The 22,847-nt window shown below is 44.1% G+C and overlaps 1 protein-coding gene across 2 annotated transcripts in view; it reads left to right on the top strand.

The window, feature by feature from the left end:
- Positions 1–22,847, top strand: part of LOC310793682 (ras and Rab interactor 2-like) — a 32,262-nt gene that overhangs the window by 982 nt on the left and 8,433 nt on the right. For both annotated transcript variants that reach the window (XM_083655533.1, XM_083655534.1), the window contains exons 2-8: positions 3,436–3,530; positions 4,072–4,270; positions 5,506–5,620; positions 7,840–7,912; positions 9,426–9,517; positions 16,081–17,523; positions 21,929–22,011. In XM_083655533.1, coding sequence (XP_083511659.1) covers positions 3,436–3,530; positions 4,072–4,270; positions 5,506–5,620; positions 7,840–7,912; positions 9,426–9,517; positions 16,081–17,523; positions 21,929–22,011 — 2,100 coding nt within the window. The remainder of the gene's footprint in view (positions 1–3,435; positions 3,531–4,071; positions 4,271–5,505; positions 5,621–7,839; positions 7,913–9,425; positions 9,518–16,080; positions 17,524–21,928; positions 22,012–22,847) is intronic.

Here is a 22,847-nt window from a genome sequence, read left to right as displayed (position 1 = left end):
CACACACACACACACACACACACACACATACGCACACACTCACACATTTGTAAGTGTGAAAGCTGGTCTTGGAAAGAAAGAGGTGGACAGGAGTACTTTTGTTAATGTGTGCTTTCCTGGATATGGGTAATTTTTCCTATGAAAGTCATCAGCGTGAAACAGCGGCTGCACGGGCGCCAGCTTAGCGCTCCACAAGGCTGCACGGGCGCCAGCTTAGCGCTCCACAAGGCTGCACGGGTGCCAGCTTACCGCTCCACAAGGCTGCACGGGCGCCAGCTTAGCGCTCCACAAGGCTGCACGGGCGCCAGCTTAGCGCTCCACAAGGCTGCACGGGTGCCAGCTTAGCGCTCCACAAGGCTGCACGGGCGCCAGCTTAGCGCTCCACAGGCTGCACGGGCGCCAGCTTAGCGCTCCACAAGGCTGCACGGGCGCCAGCTTAGCGCTCCACAAGGCTGCACGGGCGCCAGCTTAGCGCTCCACAGGCTGCACGGGCGCCAGCTTAGCGCTCCACAAGCTGCACGGGCGCCAGCTTAGCGCTCCACAGGCTGCACGGGCGCCAGCTTAGCGCTCCACAAGGCACCCTGCCATTCAGCAACGCTCTCATGTGTTCACTGACCTTCAATGTCTGCCTCAAGAATTCCCCTTGCCTCCTCATCTCACCGTATCGCTTCCTCTCTCTCTCTCTCTCTCCATTCATATAATTCAGTATCAGTGTTGGGGGTAACTCATTACAAAAGTAACATATTACATGTAATATATTACTTTTAGCAGTGACTCAGTAATATAAGTTATTACTTATAGGATTTCAGTAATATTACAAATTACAAATTGAGTTACATATTTTTTTAAATCAAAGCACATATTTAAATAAAGATACAATAATTTCCTAATCAAAGTGTTTTTATGCAAATGAAAGTAACTACGGTAGTAATATGTATGTAGTATATTACATTTTGAAAGTAACTTGCCCAACACTGTTCAGTATTTGTCTCTTTACAGTAGGTACTGATTTTCCACTTTCTATCCCTGACTTAACTCACCTAGAGTGCTGACCATTCCTGAATCACATTTTCTCTGAGTCAAGACTGTAGAAAGGAGATTTCACAACAAGGACTTTTTTCTTCTGAATTGTCTTGTCTTGTCTCGCCTCGTCTCGTCTCATCTCGTCAATCAGTTTGCATGCATTTACAGTATAGTACATCTATCCCACATCAATAGTGCAGAGACCGCTGTCTTTAATGTCTCTGTGTAGATTAATCTTAATTAATAAGATGGACTTTTGGTCTTTTTTTATGTCTTAACCCATTGATACCTGATGCAGCATTTGCGTGTATATCCCTCATTTGTGTGTGTATCCCTTTAAGACCGCGAACCGCGTTAACGCGGTTCGCGGTCTTAAAGGGATACACACACAAATGCTGCATCAGGTATTAATGGGTTAAGCGTCATACAACAGAATCAAATGACCTGTAGTACGCTGTGACCCAAAACATTCTTTCAGTCAACAAGTTACCAGTCTATTTCTGTAACTTCCAATGGCTGAAAGGAGAGAAGAACTTCATTTAAATTAACTGAATCTATATTAAGTTTGGCTTTAGCTTAAAGTAGAAGTAGTAGGCTAATTAAGGAGGTGTACAGTAGGCTATAAATTGAGACTTTGGATAAATCTGTAACATCAACTTTGATGTTTCTCAAAGCTTTTGTCCACAGCTGAAAACTGACACTGGTCGTTTATTTTGCAAGAATGCCAGCTATTTCTCCAATTCTTGGCAGTTTCGGAGACTCTTAATACCTCTTTCTGTCCTTATCAAGGTTTACACTGACCCCGGCCTCCAGTCTCCATGTGACTTGTACAGTTCTCATGACCCCAGTAACACCGGAGCTAGCCTGTCAACTCATGTTGTACTTGAGAATGGGGTTCTGATCCGACAGCGAGCTGGGGAAGTCTGAGGCTTCCACAGAGCTGGCTCCACTTAGTCCTGCTAGGGGGGGATAGATCGGTCTGTGGTCACTGCGGTCTGGCCCTGGAGCCTCCGTGGAGCAGGAAACACTGGAGAGGGATGCCTCCTAGTGGCTCATGAGGGAATAATGAAAAGCAGAGGGCCAGGTGTGAAAAGATAGACATTACCTGACCAAACATGAGTTAAATAGCTTTTCAAGATTATTATTTTGTTTGCATTTGTCATCTGCATGGATTGCAACATGGACAGCTCAATAATATCAGAGATGTTCTAACTTGAGAGAGTTCACTCGCTAAACCAGTTCAGGAGATGGTGACCGGTGCTCACAGGTCAGCAACACAGCAGCATCAAACAAGGAGGGCACACCTAAGTACACTTAATTGACATAATACTTTCACTTGTCTTGATACTAGCTCAACTTTCTAATATTCATTGCATTTTTCCATATGCAATCGACAGTAACTAGGCTTCTAAAAAGGAGGCAAAGAAATTTGATATAATATGGAATGGTCTACAAAAACAAGATGGCATGAAAGCAATTGGTTGCCATCTTTGTGCAACTGGAACATTGGTTTGTGGTCATGTTGGTTAAGAAATTGCTTGTGCTCAGAAGTGGTGGTCTGGTTAGAATGTCGTGTTGTCTGTGTCGACTGAATCCTGCCAGAACCTTCTCTCTGTCTTTCATATCTGGATCTTCTGGATCCGTCTCTGCTCTTCTCTTTTCTCAGTAAGAAAAAAAAAAAAAAGGAGCAGGTGGTCTATTTGTCAAAATAAAAAAACACATTGCTCAACCAATGATTGTTTCTTGGCATGCTTTAGGTTAGTGCTTTTTAAGGCATGCCGATCCCAAATCTGTGTCACCACCACAGTCCAGACATACATGACTGTGGTCTCAAACTAAATGCAGTAAGAGCCTTGACTTGATGAATTGGCGGTAAACATAAAATTAAATGCCCATGGCGACAACCCTTATCTCTCAGTCTGAAAATAGCCTTGTGCGATATGGGAGAGGTGATCCATCCAGTTAGCTCTGTCCCATCACTGATAAGTGACTTCCTCTTCGTCCCCTCATCCAGATGTTTACACTTCCTCAGATTACACGTCGTGCAGTTGTGCGTGTGTGTGTGTGTGTGTGCGCGTGCATGCGTGTGTTTATGTGTGCATGTATCATCATTGGTGGCAGTGTGTTGTGTGTGCTGGTGGGTGGATGTGGGTCATTGTTGTCGTGCTTTGTCTCCATGTTTCCTGCCTGCAGGAAATGAGGTATATACACAGGAAAAATGACTAACTGTTTCCCTGCGCCCTGGACGCCGCTCGGACCAGTAATCTGCCTTTGTTCCCAGTGTCAACCCCCTCCCCCCCCTCTGATTTATCTTTTAACAATGCTATCAGTTTCGTTTACTCCGTTTCTTCCCTCCTCGCCTTCCTAGGATTTTTCTTGTCAGTTAAAGTTTCTCGTTCCGTCTTCTTGCAGCTCATTGACACGTTTGCGCTGGAAATCGGCGAGTTGAAGCAGGAGATGGTCCAGAGTTCTCCAGCTGTAGACAGGGAGCCCACGGTCCTACAGGGGTGAGGTGGTCTTCCATATTCTCCCACTCATGATTTTGTTTGTCATTCCGAACAATGTTTGGAAATTTTACTTGGTGAGGTGAGGATTTTGAGTGAATCCAATTTGTTTTGGTTGACTTGTTCTGCAGTACTGATATTGTCTTTTTGTACAGCTTTGATAATACAATGTTACAGTGGCAGCCATCTTCAGTTGGTGCTCCCAGGCCTTTCGGCTGCCAGCCAGCTACCAGCCAGCTGCCATACCAAAGAACTGAACTACTTTGTTACACCAGAAGGGACATTGCTTTAAGTAATGATACCTATAGTAGAGGTTGAATTTATGTTTTATCTTTGGTTAATCTGCCCAGGATCTTGACTGGTCTGCAGGGACCTGTCATGGCCCAAATTGAAGATTTCTGCATCTGTACATTGCTCTCACCTCTTTACCTTCAACATGTGTGCATGCCAACTCTGATTGCATGCCTTCTGTACTCACTTTCACCAGCAGGTGGAGAAAGTGATCCAAACTCTCTCTCATGCTATTTCTCTCTCTCCCCTCCAGGCTGGAGGGGGAGGTGAGTGGAGTGTACCTGCAGTCCCCCCCTGGTGGCGGGGCAGGGGGTGAAAAGGATAATGGGTACGACTCCTTGCGGAGGAGGATGAGCGTGCTGGACCGGCTGAGTCGAACCCACCAAGCGTGGCTGCTGCTGGCACTCAGCGAAGAGGAGGCCAGGCGCATACTCCTCAAACAGCCACCGGGGGTGAGGGGGCGTCCACAGTGTTGAGTCTTATTGAAATGTGTTAGGATCCTGGGACACACATGTTGCATCGTTTTCCCTGTAACACTTTCTTTGGATAGTCCAATGTTGATACTCAGATAATTATCAGGTAACAAAAAGTAGATGTTCAACAAAGTGTCTACAGACTATGTAACCCCAAACCCAAACATTAAAGGGATACTTTTTTTGTTCAAGTCTAGCCCTATTTGCTACTTAGCAATGATGATGTTGATTGGTAGAGTTCTTTCTCAGCACAATCCATGCTGTTCCTCCTATTAGCTCTGGAAAGTTGGGCAAAAATGAATGCAAGGTCATTGGGGTCATGCTCCTGTATGTACAAGCTGACTGAAGCTGACTGAAATGTACTTTGTGTGCACTGTGTGTGTGTGTGTGTGTGTGTGTGTGTGTGTGTGTGTGTGTGTGTGTGTGTGTGTGTGTGTGTGTGTGTGTGCACTGTGTGTGTGTGTGTGTGGTTGTGTGTGTGTGTGTGTGTGTGTGTGTGCGTGTGTGTGTGCGTGTGCATTGTGGATGACGTTTTACTGAACCTCAGTCAGCTTGTACATACAGGAGCGTGACCCCATTGACCTTGTATTTGTTTTTGCCAAACTTTCCAGAGCTACTATGGATTGTGCTGAGAAAGAACTCTACCAATCAACATCATCATTATTAAGTAGAGCTAGGCTTAAAAAATACTATCCCTTTAAGCCAGAACCAGACTTTGAATGTAATAATAATAGCTTTATTCCTATAGCGCCGAGTTTACAGAGTGTTTTTGACAGTCAAAATAAACTCAGAATAATGAATGTTTAGGCTTATGTTGACATTAGTGTGAGTATCACCTGAAACCTATTAAACGATTTAATTAGTTAATTGTTGTCACTTGACAGTAAGTTAACATTGGAATAAACAAATAAAGTGTGACAAATGGGTAGGTTTCTTAGTGCCAATAATATTTACAGTATAGGCAGGTTTGCACCAGATGTGACACTGATTTCATCTCCTTATGGCATTACGCCTCTTACAACTATAGTTGGAAAAAACTGGGGAAAGTCTGTTGTCCAGGCTACTATAGAGTAGAAAAAGAGAGATAGGGCCAAGTACAAAGAAAAACCTACGACGACAGTAATGTACCGGTACTAATATACACTTTCAGGGTACACCTATTACATCTTAAATTATTCACCAATGAATTCTTATCCCTTGATTTTCTCCTGCAGGTGTTCCTGGTCAGGAAGTCAGCGACTCTGCAGAGGAAAGTCCTTTCTGTGCATCTGAATGAGGAAAGGGCCGGAGCTGCCATCAGCCACTTCCCTGTCAGAGAGAGCCAGTACAGTGAGTATCACATTTCATGTGTTTGAACCTACTTTGTGTAAAATATGGGTTTACTGTCCCGGGACACAGCAATTTAGACATTGTCAGATATGTTGTTGTCAGTCATCATTTCGACAATCTTTGTATTGTCCTTTATGCCATGAAACCACAAAGATGTTAAACAAGCATGATAATTATTTTGAAAATATTGACCCAGCACACTCCCAAAACAGAGAGCTTATTATGTACACAAAATATTTCATAAGCAAAGGTTTAGTTTCCACCCATAATAACCCATATGTTGACCCATAAGTTTTAATGGCTTGCATGTAAATTAGTGTGAACTTTTAACCACTAAAGTAATTTGTTCTTCTATTTAGTCACCACGCCAGAGCCTCTAGTGTCATGCTGTCCTGTCGGTCACAGAGTTACAGCTGTCATATCCTGTCCGGCCACACTGTGGATACACTTAAGCCCATACACACACATACACACACATACACATACACATACACATACACATACACATACACATACACATACACATACACATACACATACACATACACACACATACACATACACATACACATACACATACACATACACATACACATACACATACACACACACACACACACACACACACACACACACACACACACACACACACACACACACACACACACACACACACACACACACACACATACACACACTGAAGCCCATACACATATGTGTGGGGATGTGAACTTGTGACCAGAGGGATGCCAGTTTGTGCTTAGATCCCAGGTGTAAATATGTATGTGTAGTTGTGTGAGTGTCAAGCAGGGCATTGTTGAAAAAGAGCACATGTCCAAAAGCAAAAATGGTTGATTTTTAAGCTGAAATGTAACTATCCTTTGTGTTCATTTGCAGCTCTGTCTGTGCAGCAATAGCAAACTTTTAACTTAAGTTGTATCAGTATCGAGAAACACGATTATCTCTCCAAGTGCCTGCTACAAAGCAAGGACCCCAAAAAGGAAGGATCAGACATAACTCACATCACCGCATTCAAATTTTGTATGTGTTAGTTGTCCTTATCTCAAGCCCCTGTTTGGGCCGAGATAGAGCTGGATTAGCTAACTATATCATGATACATGACCGAACGGGGCATCAGTCAACATCAAGCAATGTGTTTTCTTTTCTTTTAATCTGGTTGAAGAATTTTTCAATCAAAGGTGAAACAACACAGATATGATGGTTTATAGTGGGACTTCCCAATCACTTAAATAGAACCGGCCCAAAAGTCTGGCCGCAATCCAAAATTCAAACGCTGTGACGTGAGTGATGTCTTATCCTTCTTAATTAGGGTCCATTGGTTCAAAGTGGTAAAGTCATTTATGGGCACGTCACGTGCTCCTGCTGCAGTTACACATTCCCAGCTCTATCTGTTGTTCTTTTAACCTCTATTTAACCAAGGAGGCTTTGCTGATAATGCCTTTACCTTTTCCAGCAGCCTCCACTTCACTGCCCTGCCTCACATGTTGTGGGTCACATGTTTTTCTCTACTGCATTAACATTCACATCAAACTAGCAGGGCTGCACAATTAACTGTGTATAATTGTATAGTGCGATTTTGGTTGCTGTAATTTTTCTATCTGCATTGTTACTAATATTGACATAAGAGGCCAAGAGTGCAGTAAAGTAACTTTATTGAGGTTAATGCAACTGTGATCACAATGTAGTAAAGGTTCTCGCAAAGATTGGACCAATATTGGCTATAATAAAGAATAGCATTTTCATCATAATCGTGTTTATAATCTAATAATAATCAGTCCTACATTGAAGTGCTGTGCTTCAGTGCTGGGATTTGAAATGTAATGGAGCAGTGATAGTGCCAAACGTGTGATGACATACCAGCTGTGGGGGTTTTCCCTTTTGGAATGACAACACACATGGGAGGGAAGGGGGGGGAAGGAGTGTCTTCCTGGTTTGACCTGGTTTGACCTCCAGATACAGGTCATGGCTCAGCTGGTCTCCAGTTGGCCTCTCAGTGCTGTGTGTGCAGAGACTGCTGTACAGTCATATGAATATGACTGTAACTGGTCAAACAAAAGCTGCTTCGCAAAATGCCGACAGCGACCGACCCAATTGTCAGAGCAAGTCTTCCCCAAGCAAACGCATTGCAAGCAAAATGTATCTGAGTGAGTCCCGGTGTCTGAATTCAAATTGAATTTGTCCGTTTCATCTGGTTGCAGCCTTTTCTCTCGAGGGATCTGGCATCAGCTTTGCAGACCTGTTTCGCCTGGTGGCTTTCTACTGTATTAGCAGGTAAATAAACGACATGCTCGCTCACTCTCTCTGTCTCTCTCTCTCTCTCTGTCCATCTATTCCCTCCCCCCCCCCCCCCCCCCCCCCACACACACACACACACACACCCACTTCTCGGTCTTTTCCCTCGAGCTGTCATTCCTCGAATCCGAGAGTTATTTGAGGATGGAAACTCTGTGGATGAAAATAATGTTTGTCGAGTAAGCAGTCAGCTCTTCGTGCCCGAGGCTCTCACTTCTTGTTTTAGCTGGTGCCAGCTTGGCAGAGAGACAGACAGACACAGGATTCGAAAAATAACAGACAAGGGAAATAAGGGGGAAACTTGTGCCACTAGCAGCAACAGCTACCACAGCACAGGCTGCTTTTGATTGGAGAGACGGACCTCTAATAAAAGAAGCATCCCAAGTCTCACAAAAGAAGATTCTATTTTTTTGTGGTGCATGTTAATTCATGTTCATGATTTCAACATGGAGGCCATGCCCCAAGAGCTATTGGTTTACAGTGAAAGCATGTTGGGGCAGTGTGTCACAGTACTGGTATTTGTGGTCATTTTCACTTCTCTGTATATGCCAGTGTTTAGTCCTTTGTTTTGCCAACCAAACCTATAGCATCATCACTTTTTGAAGGGGATAGCACTATCAAATGAAAAGTCGTAGTCAGATATAACCTCTTTTTATACATACTGTATCTGTATATCATTGGGGTGGGGAGTAAACTACAGTATTGATAATCAGAATGTTATATGTATTAAACATAAAAATATATAATTAATTAATTAAACCTTATGCATCAATCACTAGTCTGTGATCAATACATATTCACATCTCAGTCAGCAGCGGCACTGCCTCTCCTCTCCTCCTCTCCTCTGGCGCTGTGTGCAAATGTGTGTGCGTGCACGCACATGCAGGGAGGTTGATTACCATGGACCCCGTGCATAAATTCTGAACAGATTTCTGTCATTCAAATTTCTCTGTAATCTGCAAAGTCCGATTCCTAATTCCTTGTGTCAATTGTGTTCACCAGAGAGAGAGGTTCTGAACAGACTTTTGTCATTCAAAAAACTCTGAATTAATTGAGATAAACAGCCAACTTGCTATGAAAATTTCAGGTTTAAACCAGCTAGGTTAATCTCCTGCACCTGCTCAAATCCCGTGCTCAAACGTACGGACTCGAAAGACACACTAGTCACACCGCTTAAAAATACGGCACAAGGTGTGATAGACAGCAGCCCAAAAAGTGAATACAGTGGCTCTCAACATATACACAGTACCTTCAATATCTATGTACACACACTATTTCATAAGATTATTACTGCAGTTTGATAGTAAGAATACATTCTTATCGTATTCCATCGTACTGTAATAGTTTCTTCTCTTTTTATCTTATTTTATTAGTTTTTATATATGTAATACCTTCTTCTTATTTTATATGTTCCTATCTTATACTGTGTCTTTGTCATGTATGTATGATATTTGCTTATGATTTATTTATTGTATGTTTTCCCTCCACTTAGGGACATCCTGCCTTTCACACTCAAACTCCCAGAGGCCATTGCATCAGCCAAGACTCAGAAAGAGCTGGAGGAGGTGGCACAGCTTGGAGCAGGTAGGCCATTTCTTTACTTAGAGACAGCATAAGAGGAAATGGCCTGAAATTCTGAACACACATTTGGCTTAAACTCCTTAAAGTATTCTCTTCTTTCCTGTGCTGTCTGTCTGTATGCGCTGCACTCTAATATAGCATTTGCTTTGCCAGTCACCGTCAGTAAGATCATAAGCAAATACAATAGCCGTATACGAAACCGTTCCGTATTACAAAAATAGTGGACTATATAGTGTGTTGGACATTTTGTACTATGCGTCTGAATTCTCAACTGTTCATTTGATTCACTATTTAGTCCACTATAAAATACCCACAACGCACTGCAATTTCTAGTGAACAGCGAATGTACCCTACATTTTCTCCCATCTATGCAATGCTGCCGTGTATACCAAGAGTGAGGTAGTGTCCGAAACTCATTTGATCGTTCCCCATATGGTTCACTACTGTATACGATAAACACTACATGGGGAATAGTGAGTGAGTGAATGAGTGAACCATTCCAAACACAACTAATATTTGATGTCGGCAAGTTTTTTCGGTAATAAAGTTTGATTGATTTTTCTTTGTTAACTCATGCTGACCGTTCGGATCTGGATTCACAGCAGGTTTAGTCACGTTATTCTCGGCTCAGCTGCCGTGAAACGGCAGTGAGTCAGCTTCCTATGGCATAGCCTCACTACACAGCTCTGTGTGAAGTGTAGGGAGTGGCAGCTGGAAAACTAGGCTGCATGCTGTCTGAACACACAGATACTGTGCTACCACATTCGGACTAAAGGCTGAAACAGGGCTCCAGACTCACTTTTCCACTGGTAGTAGCACTAGTGCGACCAACTTTCTCAGTTGGTCGCACTAGTACATGATTTGGTCGCAACATTTGTTGTTGTTGTTGTTGTTGTTGTTGTTGTTATTTGTTTTTGTGTGTGTGTGGGGGGGGGGGGGTATTCTTGTATTGTCTTATATTGTCAATATAGGCTAATAAAAGACAGGATTTTATTTTATCATTTGGGCATTTTGGGCACACACACACACCTCATTGTGTGTATTTCAAGCTACCTGTGTCTTGTCATTTATGTGATAGCATTAAATTAACATAAAATCTTATTGGCAATTATAATTAACGTATAGAGCATTTTTTTTCCTTATTATTATTTAACATTTGGCTATAAACTGAAATGAGACACACACCTTACCTTCAAGCTCAATATTGCCAATTAGGATATTGACTAGGGCCTGCCTCAACAGACGGTCTTCCGTTATCAATGACACGGGCATAGACAGTCTCACATTCTTTGGTGGATACGTCGTTGGCACCATCTATCATGAATGAGAGGTTAGGGGCGGAGGCCATTTTGTCACCATTCTTTCCCCTGAGATTGTCTGATATCACTCCTATAAACTGTTCACAGGCCATCTCATTTTTGCATAGGTTGGATTCACATTCAATCCGTTCTTCTTCACCAGTGTGATCTGGGATTTGAATTTTGTGAACGGGAGTTCCTCTTTCGCTATGTTAGGCAGTGTTGAACTTTATCACCATTTCTTTCTCCTCCGCTGAGCGATTGTCCTCATCTACAGTATCTGCTGAAATGAAGTGGGAGGAGGGGCTTGGCAGTCGGGGTGATGCTGCTGTCCCTGCAGGTCCCTGCCGGTCCCTGCACGTCTTGTGTTTCATGCTGTCGCTGTGCAACTTCACGTTTCAAGCTTGTACTGTGTCGACCCGGTAACACATTTAGATTTGCCTGCAACGGACGGGGGATACACACACAGCATGGCATTCCGCTCGTCTCCACCGGCCTCCTCCTCTCTCTGATCTGCCTCATTTTGTTCAGTGGCGATTGTAGATTCGGTTGGGGCCCTAGGGAAAGATTCCCCGGGGGTCCTTCCAACCAGCATTCTACAACATAATCCTACAACATATTCATTAGCCTACTCATAGCTTTCATACATAAAGCCAAATTAATTTTTTTGTTGTATCATTGTTGTAACATCGGCCAAATGTTACCACCCACAAATAGATTACCATTGTTTGTTTGTTTTTGGCTAGTGGTGAGTGAAGCAAATCTACCAGTCACTTGCATATTTATATTTTACCAGCATTTGGCTGATGACTGGTGCTAATGGTGTGTCCTGCATTCATAGCATTCATAGCTTAACTGATAGCTTACTAGCCAGGTTAAAACAAACAAAGAAACAAACAAAAACGTGACGTTATTGCTAGCTGAAGTTATTCAACTATCTCAATACGCTATACTAAAATAACAGCATTCATTTATCTGCTTAATCAGTATCTGGTCCACTGTCTTGCTTTTCCCCCACATCCTCTCTTTTCAAGAATATTTTTATTGCAAGATATCGATGAGTACAGTCCACATTGATACATAACAAGCAATCATATTTTCAATTTCTTTTTGCCACCAACAACAATAGTATGCCGCTTAAAAGCACGTACAGTTATCTTAGATCCTCTTTTTTTCCTCTTTTGTTTTGACTTCCAGATACAGTATCAGTCTCTTGAATTGAAAGTGAAAGTGAATAACCGTGAATCATTCCCATCAAACTTGCATGATTCATTTTCAATTCAAGAGATATGTGAATCAAGTAAGTTTGACGGGAATGACATGGGGCCCCTTTAGGGAGGTTTCCTACGTCATTTCAAATCGGCCCTCGGGGGGCCCTAACGGCCTGGGCAGGCAAGCAAGCAGGCAGGCAAGCAGTTGCCTGCCTGCCAAAGAACATGGTAACAACTAAATTGTTGAATTCACAGGCAGGCAGGGAGAAAGAGAGAGAGACAGAATGAATGAGCCAGTGAAGAAGAAAATGTAAGGTTTTACTATCAACCACCAATGATTGAACGCATTAATGTACCTGTGCCTGAGGAGGGGAGGGGGGGGGGGGGGACAACACATGATTATCGATCATGTGTTACCGATGTGACCCCATGAAATTTTTACTTGCACCCTCAAGAAAAAAGGTCGCATATGCCATTTTGGTCGCAGTCTAGAGCCCTGGCCTGAAAGCACACGTTCGCTCGCAAACGCGTGCAAAAACGTCGCTCCTTCACAACAATGAAAACCTTGTGTGTTTGCATGTGCATCTGTGCTGACACTCCTGTGTAGAGTAGGAGTGGGTGTAAGCATGCACAGCAGCCTATGCCTTTTTCTGCATAGTTCTGCTTACATGGCTGTGGAGTACTTACTGTGGAATAACTGTTACTGTGTTCAATTACTGTGCACACACTCACTATTTGATGTACGTTCTTCTGGGAAATAACTGCAATACCTGACTCAAAGCCTCGTTCACATTGAACGGCATCTAACTGTGCAATATCTGAAACATCTGTATTTAAGACTTTGTTTACAATCCTATGTGGCATATTTATACATTTACTGTACATGTACATTCCTTCCTTCATATATACAGATTTAAAATAGACACTTTATACCACACTTATTCTATAGTACTAGTTACTGTACATTTTCTTTCCTTCATATTTTACCTACGGTAATTTAAAATAGACACTTTTCACTACAATTGTATATAGAATCTACTGTAAATTTTTGTTAATGTCTAAATGTACCCTTCTTCCCCTGCGCTGTTTTTGACTTGGGCATACCTTTCTTTCTGTCTTTTTTGATCTGTATGCGAGTACTTTGAGAGGAAAGCAAACTGGAGCCCAATTCCTTGAATTCGGGGAACATACTTGGCCAATAAAGCTGATTCTGATTGTGAGTGAATTAGGGCTGGGTATTGGCAAGGATCTCACGATACGATACGTATCACGATACTTGGGTCACGATGCGATTGTATCACGATATATTGCGATGCGATACATATTGCGATATATTGCGATATTCTACCGAATTTACTCAAAATTAAATAATAGAGCTAAAGATACAACACACTGTGTACCACCCAGGTAGTATAATAATATGTACATCACTTTATACTGATAAGTTAGTGTACAAATTTAGTGAAAACTACTGAGTGTTGAGTGTTACTGAACGCATCGATATGGGAAATATCGATACAGTATCGATTAGGGGTGGGAATCACCTGATGCAGAGGCCTGGCACGGCCTGCAAAAAAATAAAATAATAATAATAATATCGCGATACTTGGCGTCCAAGTATCGATACAGTATCGGGAAATAAAATATCACGATATATTGCCGTATCGATTATATTGCCCAGCCCTAGAGTGAATGGAGATTGAAAAGGGCTTTAACTGTGAGTCAGCCTTTGAATGTGTCTTAGGATACTACTGTCATATAGGGGAACTCCCCTTCTCCACTGGAAACTTTCTATTTGAAGACAAGAAGCAGACTGCCTTGGTCTATGTTATGGAATCTGAGCACGCACATCTGAAACACAAACACGTGTATGATGTTTAGTTCTGGACAGTTACAAAGGGCTTTTGAAGCCTCAGAGACATTTGAATATCAAGATTATTTTAATAGCCATAGTGAGTAAAGATCTTACAATTTTTTTTGTCAATGCTTCATAAGCAATGACTTATTTTCTTTTTGCCTTTTCTTTTTTTCTCTCGTTGCTTTCTTTCAGCATACAATAACAACTGTATTGAATTGTATATGCTAAATTGACCGAAATAAACTAAACTAAACAAACGAGGAATTTGTCTTTGTAATTTGTCTTTCATTTAGCCTTTTGCATTTTATTTGCCTCCCCAGAGGGCTTTAGGGGATGTTTTTGTGCTGCTACCAATATTTGACGTGAAGTTGTTCTTGTCCGGGACAGCAGATTCTGGTTTTGCTATGTCAGTTCAACTTGGTTTAACAGCTGTTTGTGATGCAGAAGATGAAAGCACAACAATTTCAGGCCGTGTTATTTTAGATTTAAGAGCATAATGAATTCCACTTTGTTAGAGGCCTTCTATGTGGATTACATCATGTTATGCCCTTTTTCAAAATTGTATTCCAGTTAAATATGAACATACATCTAGGGGAACAGGGCTGATCCTTGTAGAACTAGAATAGTCTAGTTCATCTATTCTCAACCACTGCGCTGTGGCCCACTGGTGGGCCTCAGAGCACCATGTAGTGGACCATGGAGGCAGTGGTATTGCCAAATATATATATATATATATTTTTTTAAGTGTGATTACTGCAATTTTTTTTATCTAAATGTGCTCAAGAATTATATAGATCAAAAACTTCCAATTAAAATGCATAATTTCAATTACTTTTTCTCTCTCTCTTTCATTTATCTGGGAACTGCTTTAACAGTCAGAAGTGGGCCTTAAGTTACAAAAGGTTGAAAACCCTGGACTCTGGTTCATGCCGTAGTGGGGTCAGTCATATCTATAGTACTGTATAACCCAGGATGTGTCTCTCGCTGCTTCGCTCCAGAGATAAGAGGCCCAGGCTGGGGTGCTCATTGCTGTCACAGACCAGTAAGAATATCATAGGCAAATTTCAGTCCCCAGATACTGAGATATTCTAAGACATATGAAAGTGTGCTAAACCAGCCGGGCCCCAACTTCTTTATTGCCCCAGGTATGCAAGAGTTCCCATTTCCATTTTTAGGATGCAGGACCTGTCGAACCAGGCTGGGCTGTCAATCAGCGCCGAGACGTTTTGAAGTGTGCATGTCATGATTTGTTGCCTGTTCTTTTGCATATGATGAGCTAATTATGTTTGATCAAAGTGTTTATGCAGCCATACAGTAGCTCCTTTCTCTACAAGTGGTTATTAAAGCTGTGTGTGTTAGCGCAGCGACTGTCTTGCCAAATAGCAGCAAACAATGGAGCCATTCAACCAAGACAAGAGCAGTCAAACAAGAGCAAATGTCCTCCACTTTTGCAGGAAAGACGCTTGGTGGACATGAGAGAGGAGAATGATTAAGACAAAATAAGTGAGCAATGAACCCAGATGAAAAACAACAGAAAATGAACTGAGAACTGAGGAAAGGAACCGAGAACTATGTATATACAAGGAAATGCACTCGTATGGAAAAGGAGGGGAGAGGAAAGCAGGGCAGGAAGGAGGAGTGGAGGATCTGCGCTGTGTGGAGTGCTTAGGGCCCTCCCACCATGTTATTAGCATGGGCGACTCCCTCTGCGTGTCTCTGGGTGTGTGTCAGCATCTAGTGTGTCAGAGCCAAGCAACGCAGGCAGGGCTAAACACACCACGCTTTTACCAACGAGACGCAAAGAAGTCCGAGGAAGAAACGAGCAGAAAGACAGAGAGAGAGAGTAACTTCTATTCAGGAAAACTTTGAGCAAACATCTGAACTGTAAGTGGGAAGTAGTAGACAATGCTGCCTTTAAGGGTCATATCCATAGTGTTTTATTTTAATGTCTATTCTTCATGATGATTATTGTGCGATGATTATCTGTGTGTATAACAATTACTGGGTGGGGATAATCTACTTTTTGAAAATTTTGGATTGGCTTAGCAGTACAGTATTTATTTCACTTGGGTTAATGATTGCCTGTGTGTGTGTGTGTGTGTGTGTGTGTGTGTGTGTGTGTGTGTGTGTGTGTGTGTGTGTGTGTGAGATTGCCTCTGTGTGCGTGTGTGTGTGTGTGTGTGCGTGCGCGCTTTACAGGCTTCTGGCACTCTGCCCTTGGCAGTCAGCGTTGCACCTCCCCCCCTCCCTCTCGCCCTCTGAGCCGGACCCTCAGCCCCCAGTGGACTGACAGGAGCAGGGGGGCGCAGCAGGGTCTCCAGCAGGGACAGACCGCTCACTACGACAGCGCCCCCCCGACCCTCTGCTCCCGGCCTCCCCCGGCTTCCCCTCGTCTCGACAGAAGCCACTCCAGCGGGCCTCTGTGCTTTGTCAACCCCCTCTTTCTCCAGACCCACCACCACCGCCGCCATTGTGAGGAAGACCTTGCTTCTTCGTCTTCGAATGCCGCCAAGACGGATAATAACAACGCAGGGAGGTTATCGGTGACTGTGTCGAGCAGTAGCCAGGCCGGTGACCGGCACACGGACAAGATCAAGGTGAACGGCAAGTCGCGCCCCCCTCCCCCTCGCCCCCCTCCCCCCCGCTCGATGCCGCGCCGCCGACCTGCCCCGCCCCCACCCGCACCAGCAGCACCTACCACCAAGCCCAAGAGCATGCCAGAGACTGTTGCCGTGGCTGCCAGGCAACACCAGTCCACCACCAGGCGCCCGGCTCCCTCTCGACCACCCATGGGCGCCAAGCACAGCAGCCCGTCCAAAAGGGCCAGCGCCCCGATCCCTGTGGCTTCCAACGCGCCACCCCCACGGCCTAAAAAGCCCGACCTGGAAGCCCACCGCTGCCACATCGCCCTGGACGATGAGACCATCGCCAAGGCCCTGTCCCGTGCCAAGGTTCCCCCCTGCCAGCCGCCACCTTCCATTCCTGCTGATGTACTACTGGAGAAGGACGCAAGGAGTCCGCCCAGCTCGGTGGGAAAGGCAGCCTTGCGTGAGGCGGAGCGCCAGCGGCTCAGTGACATGAGCATGTCTACTTCCTCCTCTGACTCTCTGGATTACTCCCAGTCTCCTGGCTTCTCCCTGGGCTTGGCCCCCAGCCCATCCCGACACCACCGTAACCATCGGGAAGCGGCCGAGGACAGCAGCGAGGACGACGAGGATGAGGACGAAGATGAGGAGGAGGACTACGGGGTGAGCCTCGAGACAGACCTGGACATGGGGCTCCGTCCGCCCTTCAAATCCCGGAGGCGAAGGGTCGGCGTGGGCCTGAGCGGGGGCTCCTTCATCCTGCCCAGGGCCTTGAAGGGACATTTCCGCAAGGTGAGCGGAGTGCTGACTTCCCTCATGACTCCAGAGAGACGGGCGGTGAAGAAGATCGCAGAGCTGTCCAGGGACAAGGGCTCATATTTTGGCTGCCTGGTCCAGGACTACATGAGCTTTGTTCAGGAGAACCGGGGCTGCCACACGTCAGGGATGGATTTTCTGCAGACTCTCAGGCAGTTCATGACCCAGATGAAGGCTTACCTGCAGCAGAGCTCAGAGTTGGACCCACCTATAGAGTCACTCATACCTGAGGACCAGATCGGTAAGTAAGTGCCCCCCGGCAACACAGAAGAAAGAGAGGCCTTAAAACCATCAGGTTGAGAGTGTTGCGTGTATTACGCATGGTTAGAATATGCTTGGCGGTTGTGTGTGTTGCCAGTGAGTGAATCCACTGTGGCAACTAGAGAGTGACAAGCTTGAAAGTCATGTTGAGACCCCCCCCCCGACATTTGGCCTGTGATACTTTCATGGGGCTTTTAGTGTCAGTGAAGGAACCAAGCTCAGACCCCTGCACATCAACCTGCGTACGTGCACTCTCACTCATACACACACACACACACACACACACACACACACACACACACACACACACACACACACACACACACACACACACACACACACACACACACACACACACACACACGGTATATCTCATATCCCCAACTCTTACAGCCTTCAGCTCTCCATGTGTTTCTATTCCAATAGAATAAGGGAAGTAGATCCTCTGTGGTTTTACTACAAAATAAAGGCTTCAAAATGACCTCATTCACTGGCAATGTTCAGTGAGTGCCCAGGGTGGCCATTGGCATGGGAATCAGACCTATTTGGAGCTTTCCATATGAGTCTATCTTAGTACGAGTGTAGAGTGACAGAAATGCCAGTGTGCTGTACAGCACTGAGTTATTCTAGGCCTCTTCTCATTGGCATATGCTCACACCATACTACTAGTGCCAAGCTGTGAGGTTCATATACCTTTGGCTAATATCAAAATAGTTGTCATAAAATATGAGAAGAGTTTGCTGCAGATAAGCTCAATCGAGGTCATGATAATTGTAAAAAAAAAAAAAAAAAAACGTTGCCTGACTTGACCGGCTTTGTCAAAGGGACATTTCATTTGGATAATTAATTTGGACTCGAGTATTTGCATGAATATGTAAGCATGTCTTTGCGCTCGTCTCACATCCCTTGTTCATTGTAAACAATAACAGCAAAGCCTTGTTTCCGAGACAGAGAAGTGCTCCATTCTGGTTGTGCTAACTGACCGCAGATACGCACACATACGCTATCTCACACTCACACAAATATTCCCTTTGGTAAAGAAGGGCCAATGTGAACAAATGTAAAGCCGTCCTACACGACGGCCACCGACTGAAGCTCGGAAGCTGAACTGACATGATCCATTTTAGAAGACGCACGAGTTGACCTCAGATGTACTTTGCGCGAACCCTGCCGCACACGATGTACATGCCCTGCCCAAATAGTTGCGTCGATTTGTGGTTGTTTAGTGGTTTCTTTGGTGTTTGGCTTGGCATACTGGGAAGTGGGAAATGCGGTGCCTTTACGGTTTGCTTTGTTCACTTTTCATTGGAAAAGAACAAGCGAAATGAGTGAAACAGAGAGCAGACAGGCCTGGCTGACGTCATGCTACAACCCTACAGGATATGTCTAAAGGAAAGAAGTGGAGCTACGCTGACGGAATGTTTACACAGAGAGGGGAGTTACTCAGGACTGAAAGGTCTGACATCTCGGGAAAATAAATGTTTTCGTTTGACTCTTAAGTTGATCGTGATTGTCGTAAAAGGGGGGTTGAAGTATCTGTGGGGAGTATATTAAAGTATAGTGGTATAGAGACTGCGGGTGTTTGTAAAGGAAAGGGTGGAAGACTGTTGACACACGCCCTAAGTTATGGTCACGACCGGGTAGGAACTGTAGAAGGTGGAAGGATGCAAATGAAAAGGCTGTCATTTTAGGATTGTAAATCAGGATCTGGCCTGTGCAAAGTTCAAACAGGATGAGGCGTAGGAATTATATTATCGTTAACTCTCACTCTGTAATCTGTGTGTGTGTTTGTGTATAACTGTGCACTAGCCGCTGTACCTGCCTGTGTGTTAGCCTACATGAGAAGCAGATGTATTCACCTAGCAGTCGAGCCACTGCAAACAACACAGGTTTCCCTTTGTGCACAAATTCATATTTATTTGCTTTAGCAGTGTGCTACAAAGGACGAGTGAACTTTAGCCCGGGCCGACCTGCTACACTGCAGCTGGTCACGCAGGGTACTGCAGGGGCCTGCTGAGTTGTAGTTAGTGTAAGTGGCTCACCCTGTGCTACTCTGACCTTTCTCTGACTCACTGAAAAGCAAACTCGCTCCACACTGCCTGGAAAGAACAGGATTCCTGGATTAGCACGCTTGCCTGTTTACACTGGCTGTGTGTTATCTCGATGGCCATAAGAGAATAGGGGGTTGTTTCACACTGGGACCAAAAGTGTGCGCACTTGTTGTACTGGGTGCTTTGGATAGAAGGATCCACTATAAATGGCATTGTGTTCATGTCAGATTGCTAGCACCAATACTAAATGTTGGGTCCTGTATTTGTGTATAATTGTGTGTGTGGAGTCCGAGTCATGTCATTGGTTAATGGAGGTGTGTTGTTGTCATGGAATTTCCCCATACTGTATATCATACATATATATCCTTTCACATATCATGTGGCATTATCTTATGTTATTACGGTATATGCTTTCATAATCATGCAGATTTCAATCACAGTTGTTGAAGAATGCCACATGAAGAATTCCCCTATAACGGACAATAAAGGGAACTGAAATACATGTCAGATACCAAAGTGCTCTTCAAATAAGTGACTGAATTATTATCATTGATCAAATATAACACACAATGCGCTACTCAGAAGGCATCCTTGAGTAAATGTCTGAGAAAACTGAGAGAAGCTTGAAAGCTTATTTGAATGATGGTCCGTGTGTGTGTGTGTGTGTGTGTGTGTGTGTGTTAGGGCTGTCACTTTTTCCATAAAAAAAAGTTAGAACAAACTTTAATTGCCCGCAAAATGTTTGAATATATTCCAAGTTAACTCGAGACAACTTTTCAGACCCTGGAGACAATCTTTCTCAGAAGAGACTAACGCGACAAATCTGGATACTTTTTCTGACATGGGATTAACATTACCAGCAAGCAGCAGTTGGTTAATTTTGGTTAATTAAAAAATAAAAATAAAAAATCGAACAGGTCAATTATACATTCGAACATGCCCTCCTCCCCCACATTCGAAGTTAAATTCGAGTGTGTGTGTGTGTGCGTGCACACGCAATGTTGTGGGTGTGGATGTGTGTGTGTGTGTGTGTGTGGCATGAATCGCTGCTGCCAGTGAACAATACAACACAATTGTGCAAAATGTGACATTCTCAACATACTTGAGGTAGGCAGGAAGTTATTTGAAGCTTATGTAGGTCTGAGGTACAGATGTGGCCATTGTGGAAGTACACCTTTTTACTGCATGCTTGCTGAATGAATGTTGTACTTTTGAATTGCTGGCTCATTCCCAAAAGGCAAAAATGTTTTGTTCTTTTCAGCTGAGCGAAGTTACAAGGTGGTGTGGTACCTACACTACCAGTCCAAAGTTTGAAAACACATTTTTCTGTATTTGTAATACTATTTTTCCACATTTTAGAATAAAGTCAAAATCATCAAATGTCAAAATATAAAACAACACAAATGGAATTATACAGTGACCAAAAAAGTGTCAACAAATCAAAACTATCTTCTGTTTTAGATCGTTTGCCTTGATGGAAGGACAAAGGCTTTGGAAAGAAAGTCATACTAGCATCAACTTCATTATTTATATTTGTCTAAGAAACAAACAAAAAAGAATCAAGCATTTAAGCTGCCTTGGGATCAAAATGGCTTTAAGATCATGAAAAATATAGTGCCTTCAATCAGGTGTCCAAACCTTTGACTGGTAGGGTAGCTCGATAACGTCCTAGTTAATAATCTTCAATGTTCATGTTCAATGGGCAACTATCTTTTGAGATATACGTCATGGCAGGTTAGTCCCATTTGTGCTTTATGGCAGTGTTATGGTTTGGGCTGGGCTGTGAATTTGTATGGTTTGATACTCTCATAAAGTTAGTCTCATAAAGTATCACTGAATGAGACGTTTCAGTCTGTAGTGGCACAAAGGGATGCACCGATATGAAAATTTTGGCCGATGCCGATAACCGATATTAACATTGCTGTTATGGCCGATAACCGATATTTACCGATGTCGATATGATCTGTATAAAACCACATTTTTAGGATCATCACATTTTGTACATACTGAAAAACACATGTTAACACTGAATTTGAAAAAGTTATGCATTTCTTTATTTGCAAAGCCTTTGGAAAAGCCCAATAAATCATAGATTTACTGCATTATTTCATATCAGTGTGAAGAATTTGGCTGATAATGATAACCGATATTAACATTGCAACATCTGACCGATACCGATATGACCGATATGTTAAAAAATGACTAACATTGGCCGATACCGATATGATTGCCGATATATTGTGCATCCCTAGGCACAATAGAATATTGCTCCATCTGGATCTCCAAGTAGCTGCTCTGACATTGACCTGTGTGTGTGGCTGTCTCCTTCCACAGACCAGGTGCTGGAGAAGGCCATGCACAAGTGTGTTCTGAAACCTCTGAGGAGCGTGGTGGAAGTGGCCTTACACGACTTCCAGGTGAGAGCTGAAGAGTGATATGATGTTGTACTACTGTACAATGCAGCTGTGCTGTAGAATCTCTATGCACCCACCGACCGTCTAAAAATATGGACACACAGTCATCATCGTGACGTCACCCATCGGTTTTTGGAGCCTAGTGTGGCCGTCGCCATCTTGGGGGTCTTTGCGCAGCTCGCACGAGAGGGCACGAGACCAAGGGTTTCCCAGAGCCACAGCTCGCACGAGAGGGCACGAGACCATGGGTTTCCCAGAGCCACAGCTCGCACGAGAGAGCACGAGACCAAGGGTTTCCCAGAGCCACAGCTCGCACGAGAGGGCACGAGACCATGGGTTTCCCAGAGCCACAGCTCGCACGAGAGGGCACGAGACCATGGGTTTCCCAGAGCCACAGCTCGCACGAGAGAGCACGAGACCAAGGGTTTCCCAGAGCCACAGCTCGCACGAGAGGGCACGAGACCAAGGGTTTCCCAGAGCCACAGCTCGCACGAGAGGGCACGAGACCAAGGGTTTCCCAGAGCCACAGCTCGCACGAGAGGGCACGAGACCAAGGGTTTCCCAGAGCCACAGCTCGCACGAGAGGGCACGAGACCAAGGGTTTCCCAGAGCCACAGCTCGCACGACAGGGCACGAGACCAAGGCAGAGCCACAGCTCTGCTATTTGTCCGTCACCGGACAGGCGACCTCAATCATGCCCAAAACCTACTCATTCTATCGTAAATGGTAAATGGCCTGCATTTATATAGCGCTTTTATCCAAAGCGCTTTACAATCAGTAGGTAGTCTACATTCACCCATTCATACACCAATGGCGCTTTACAATCAGTAGGTAGTCTA

Source organism: Poromitra crassiceps, assembly GCF_964638095.1.
Source record: "Poromitra crassiceps genome assembly, chromosome: 19".
In the NCBI taxonomy this organism is placed as follows: Eukaryota; Metazoa; Chordata; class Actinopteri; order Beryciformes; family Melamphaidae; genus Poromitra; species Poromitra crassiceps.
This window is presented reverse-complemented; position numbering and strand designations above follow the sequence as displayed.